A 6,364-nucleotide genomic window follows, 5' to 3' on the forward strand; every position below is an offset into this window, starting at 1 on the left:
ACCAATTTCAGAACCAGTAAATCCGTGATATAATTATATAATCGTAAAACTTAAAAGGAAAAAATCATATACGTTGCTTATTTATTGTAACTAATATAAAGAAAGAAAAGTTTTTAGGTTTTTACATTCTTAGTATAGTATTATTAGAGACTATATGTACACGATATGTCCTATTTGACGAAAAACGAGCCTCGTTCGAACAAGTTTTCTTTAATATTATTATTATTATAATTTAGAAAGTTTTATTAATTATTTAAAACAATTTAATATATCTCTGCAACGAATGTTAAATATTTAATATTAATATTTTATCCTTTCCCTAATTGTATAATCAATTTTCAGCAGAAATAGGGAATGATAATTTTTATCTTTTTAAATGAGAAATAAAATGGGACTAATTGTGTACAATTAAGTCACGTGATTCCTTACAATTTCTATTGTAAGGGATTTAAATAAACGTTTATTAAATTGTTGTGTAATCCAATTGTGTAAACCAACACATTCTGTATATTAAGAGAGAAATATTCTGTAAAAATTGTAAATAGTCGGACATTTACAACTCTATGATAATAGAGTAAGAAAAGAATGAGTGAGAATGAAAGAGAAACTCGTAGCTTTAGACCTTTCAGTTATCGTAATTGTAAATAGAAAACAAAAGCAAAAACCCCTTTAAGTTGTAAATGTAAAATCACAAACTGCAGGTCTAGAGAATCCTTTTTAGCTTTAGAGACTTTGAGATAGACTGCGCGTACCTTTAACATTGTTTCTGTACTTATAGAATATTCAGACTCTACTTATAATAATTAAAAAAAAAAAGTACACATACACATTCACGGAAAAAGAAAGAAAGTGAAAGAGCGATTACGCAGGCATATACGATATATGAACCCCGGTAGTACCAAATTCTAAACGGCAATTTTAGTTCTGTCTGGTACAGATTCCTTATATTTCAATAAAATCTTTATTTGAATTTTTGCTCGCGTGCAGTACTTGTTTTCCATCCACTCAAAGCTGAATAATCTATGCGCTTTATTTATTAATGCAGTTTCTAATCTGATCTGTTTTTCTCTCTTTTTCTAAGTTTTCATTTATGTTATTATAATATGTAAAGTTAAGGGAGAATAAAGCAACAGTTACTCGAAAATATTTTTTTGAACAGAGTATATTATGTTTAATATTAATATAATCAGTATTTTATTATACATATTTTTCTTTTTTTTTTTTTTTTTTATTAACAAAAATATTAGATAAATAATATTTACTATCAATATTTTATAAATAATATGAATGCAAAAGAATGCAAAGAAATTTAAGAAAATAGATCACACATTAATTATTTATTAATTTTGTATTTTTAATTAATACCGATGGAGTTGATAAATAATAACTTATCATTGTATAAATTTTCTACTTTTTAAAGATAGATAAACTGTTTTACCAATATAAGATATCATTATAAACATATATAAATAAAAATATCGGTTGTTGTTATTCAAAAAGTTAATTGCACAAGAATAAATTTATAATAATTTATTAATTAACTACAATATTACAGATAAGTTGATAGTATTCGTAATATATAAAGATAATTCCAAAACAAAAAATTTTAATAAATTAAAAATGGTAAATTATTTCTAATTTAATAAATGATAATTTATAATATTATAATAAATTATTATATTACATCAATAAATTTTAAAATTAACAAAATATTAATAGATAGAATATTAAAAATTATAATATTTACATTTTATATTTTAAAATATATGGTAGAAATCTATAAGTAACTACTTATATTGTTATCGATAAGCCAGTGTGTAATCTTACCATCAAAATACAATACTGAATGAAAGAAAATCAGTTTTGCCACAATTTTGTTCATTGCGTTATTATTCAGACACACGTTATTATATTTATTATATTTTTTAAAGTTGCATAAAAATTTTGTGTTCAAACATCAAATTATATATATTATTATTGAAAATAAATGGAAAACTGTTATTGTGCCATTATGCTATTTACACAATAAATTACATATTTTTTCATGTTTTCTTAATCAAAAAATGAATTTAAAAAAAAAACAAAAAAAGAAATAAAAAAATATTACAAACGGAATTATAAGGATTCCAAAAAAAAATAAAAAAATTAAGAATTAAAAATTAATGTTATTTTATTTATTTATTTTTTTTAACTTATATTGTTTTAGGATTTCAAGAGATGGCGCTAATTATTTATTCTTATTCTATTTCTATCTTTCTCTCATTGTTTTTTATCTTTTCTTTCTGTTTCATTTGCAACATTCTGAAGATGATCTTGATTTTAATATTTTTTATTCAATCTTTATCTTTTTCTTATTATTTTTTTCTTTTATTTTTAAATCAATATTTCAGAATTGATCCTCATTTTTTATAGATGTCACTAAAATATAATTTTATTTGATATAATCGATAAATATTTTTTTAAACTGATTGCATATTTTTGAAATAATATATTTTGTTATTTATATTTTTATATTTTTATTTGTAATTTTTTATTAAATATATAAGAATCATATATAAAAACATAAATTTTATTTTAATAAAAAAATATATAATTTTCTTATAGTTAAAGATATATCTAGGTATTTTTTTGATACAGTTGTATAAATGACATATGAAGTTTGCTTCAATATTTGGATGCAATAAGATACCATGTGATTAACGTTTGGTTTGGTTAATTATACTAAACACGTGTAGTTGTCAAAATATAATTTTTTTACATATATTTTATATTTTGTTGTGTCATTAATATATGAATTTTATAATACCACATGTAATTATTAGGAAATTTATTGTTTTACGAGTTAAATAATAAAATGCAAATGAAATTGAATACACGGCGCCAATCTAAAAATATTGAAATAATAGATGTAGATGATTTAGTTCTTACAAGAAAAGGTGGAGGTAGTATAATTGATCAACGACCAATTTTTTCTCATGATGGAGAGTAAGTTTTAATGTTATATTAAATATGAATAGTTTTTTTTAGTATTTAGTATTTTTTAGTAAAATTTTGCTTTGCGAACTAAAAATCCTTAAACTTTTAATACTTTTATCATTTTTTCAGTTATAATTTTTCAATTAATTGGAATAAAATTAGAGTTTTAAGTTCATTATCCAATTTATATTATATTATATACATTTATTATTACAGATTATTGTATATAGTATGGAAACATGTTATAAGAGCTTATAGTACACAAACTGGAGATTTTGTAAAAGAATTAGAACCAGCAAGTTTTAGAATTGCAGGATTAATTGTACATCCTGAAAATCCTAATCTAATCATTGCTTGTACAGAAAATGGAGAATTAAATTTTTGGAGTTGTCAAAGTGGAATTATCACAAAAAAATTAGTATGAATATTAAATGTATTTTATAACAATATATAAAATCATATATTTTTTCAGAATTTTCATATTCTATTGTTTATTAATTCTATTGTTATCATTCTTTTTACAGAAATTGAAATTTCAAGAAGAACCAAAAATAAAAACATTTCATATTGTAAATTATAAAACTCATAAAGGAAATGAATTAAGACAAGTGCTTGTAACATATATTTCCAAATGCAATACTAAAATTTATATAGTTTTATTTGATTTAGATAATGGAGTTTGTACAAAATCCACATGTATATCGTAAGAGAAACTTTCTTTTTAATGAATTCTTTTTATGAATTAAAATTTTCTTCAATTTGTTATGTATTTTTGCTTATTATTGTAGAACAAATTCACATGAATATTATATTGATGTAATTGGAAATCATGGAGAAAACTTAATAGCTATTCTTCATGATGTAGATTTACATATATTAAATCCATCAAGGAATCTTATCGACAAATTGTAAATATTTTTACATAAAAAAATGAAAAATTAAATAAGAAATAATTTAATAAAAAATATTTAGATATTATTTGATTTTATCACAGACACAAAACTGGTAGAACTGGTAGAAGACCAACATGTATTGCTGGACATCCAGAAGAAGAATGTGTTGCCACAGGAGATTCAACTGGTCGTGCAGTAGTATGGAAAGGTTTATTTCAAACAAGACCCTATACAGCTGTTTATCACTGGCATACATTACCTGTTACAGAAATAGTATTCAGTAAATCAGGTATATTATATATATATATTTAATATTTTTTTGAATTTCAAGATATATATTTATTATTAAATATTATAGGAGGACATATGTATACAGGAGGAGGAGAATGTGTATTAGTGAAATGGGTTTTAGCAAATCCACATCAAAAATCTTTTCTTCCGCGATTACCTGCACCTATTAAACATCTTACTATAGCTCCAGATAATTTATATGTTGCTGTATCTACTTTAGATAATGGTATAAATATTTTTTAATGTTATTTTATAATTCATTTTCTTTTGCAGTTTACATTATTAATATTTTCTAATATTCTAATATTTTTAATATTTTCTATTAAAAAAGATATATTTATATTTTTTAAATATGTGTAATATATAGGTATTGTAGTTGTAAATCCACAAAGAAAATTGACTTCAGTTATACAAAATTTTACATGGGGTGTAAGTTTATCTTCTAAAGATTTATTTCCTGCTGGTCTTATTGTTGATCCGCGTACTAATTGTTTAGTATTAAATAGTCGCACTGGACATGTTCAATTTTATAACACTCATACAAAAAGTTTATTATATAATGTAAGTAATGATAATAAGATAAAACTCATAAAAAAAATTTACATGTAACTATTGATAAATTCTTAGATAAATATTACGGCACAAAATTTTTTAACACAAGAACGCAATGCAATTATTGTAAATACGGAAGTTACAAAAATAGCATTAAATAACAATGGTATGTGGATGGCAACTATTGAAGAACGAAATGATAATGTATCATGTATAGAAGTAAGGCTAAAATTTTGGAAATATGATAGTATACAACAAATGTAAGTATAAAAATATTTTATATATCGATATAAATTCTAAAATAAAATATATTAATCATTAGGTATGCTTTAAATACATCAATTGAGCTTCCTCATGAAGGTGGTATTAATGCTTTGCATTTTCAACCGAGTACATTATTTGATGAAGATGAAGCACTGGCAGTTACAACTGGCAAAGATAAAAAATTTAAATTATGGCATCTTGTAGAACCTTTGTCTATATTCAGTATGTAAAATTTATATATTTCATTTTTATTTTATATTGTTTTATATCATTTTATATTAAATTTTAAGATTAAATGTGTTGCAGAAAAAACAAAATATTGGCAGTGTCATAGTATAGGAGATTATAGAAATCTACCTGTATCAGATGCTGGTTTCTCGATAGATGGTTCATTAATTGGAATTGGTTTTGATTCTAGTGTGACAATGTGGACTCCAGATACTTGTACATTTAAATGTAGCCTTACACATAGTCAATATCAGTATCCAGTGACGTAAGTATTATAAATAATAGTGATATTAATAAAATAATACATTATTTTCATTATTATTTGTATTTTGTTAGACGAATTGAATTTGGAAAACAAGAAGCTTGTCATCTTGTTATAGCAGCTTCCGCACATCACATTGCAGTGTGGAACATTTTATCACTTACATTAATATGGAGCGTATCTTTAAAAGTTGCAACTCTTACAGCAGATCCAAAGTCAACATATATGGCTGTTTTCACAACTGATAATTCATGTAAGTTTAATTTGTCTAACAAAATATCAAATTCATTTTTAAATAGGAATTAACCAATTTCAGTGTTTATATTCACACCTCAAAAATCGTCACCTATCTATACAAGAAAAAATGTCATTGAAAATAATAGTTCAATTTTGGCAGCCGTTTTTGTACCACACTTACGAGAGAAACGAGATTCATCATATAGGATATGGCAACGAAGGTCACAGCTTTTTTTTTTAGATTCTAATCAAGTATGTAACGATAAATATATAAATATACATAACATGATTTAATATAATGAAAGAATCATTAAAAAATTATTTTATATAATATTTATTATATATATATATATTATATATATGCATTAATTTGCATAATTTTAATATGCATAAATTTATTTGTAGGAATTACTAACATTAGAGCCAGAATCTGAAGTGACTATTTCTCTCGAAATCTTATCTACAAATACAAATGTTCCTGCAACTGCTTTTAGTAACCTAATAGCAACTAAAACTATTAAGGACACAAAAACAGCTGCACCATTTATGTATGAACAATTAGGAGTACCAGGAAAAGGAATAGTGGAAGAAGTAAGTGGATTTAAATATACTTTTATAATTATATGTTTATTCTTTTCATGTCTTTTTATGTCTTAATTAG

General features: G+C 23.1%; 1 protein-coding gene across 1 annotated transcript in view; it reads left to right on the forward strand.

Annotated features, from left to right (window-relative positions):
* The first annotated feature begins 2,668 nt into the window (after window positions 1-2,668).
* LOC102677665 (WD repeat-containing protein 75) overlaps window positions 2,669-6,364 on the forward strand; it is a 9,598-nt gene continuing 5,902 nt past the window's right edge. The window contains exons 1-13 of the mRNA XM_006617459.2: window positions 2,669-2,985; window positions 3,193-3,394; window positions 3,501-3,679; window positions 3,765-3,884; window positions 3,971-4,158; window positions 4,228-4,386; window positions 4,528-4,721; window positions 4,788-4,972; window positions 5,035-5,198; window positions 5,283-5,469; window positions 5,541-5,719; window positions 5,783-5,955; window positions 6,109-6,294. Of these exons, the coding sequence (XP_006617522.1) occupies window positions 2,855-2,985; window positions 3,193-3,394; window positions 3,501-3,679; window positions 3,765-3,884; window positions 3,971-4,158; window positions 4,228-4,386; window positions 4,528-4,721; window positions 4,788-4,972; window positions 5,035-5,198; window positions 5,283-5,469; window positions 5,541-5,719; window positions 5,783-5,955; window positions 6,109-6,294 (2,247 nt within the window). The 5' untranslated portion in view covers window positions 2,669-2,854. The remainder of the gene's footprint in view (window positions 2,986-3,192; window positions 3,395-3,500; window positions 3,680-3,764; window positions 3,885-3,970; window positions 4,159-4,227; window positions 4,387-4,527; window positions 4,722-4,787; window positions 4,973-5,034; window positions 5,199-5,282; window positions 5,470-5,540; window positions 5,720-5,782; window positions 5,956-6,108; window positions 6,295-6,364) is intronic.

Source organism: Apis dorsata, unplaced genomic scaffold, assembly GCF_000469605.1.
Source record: "Apis dorsata unplaced genomic scaffold, Apis dorsata 1.3 scaffold_309, whole genome shotgun sequence".
NCBI classification, from domain to species: Eukaryota; Metazoa; Arthropoda; class Insecta; order Hymenoptera; family Apidae; genus Apis; species Apis dorsata.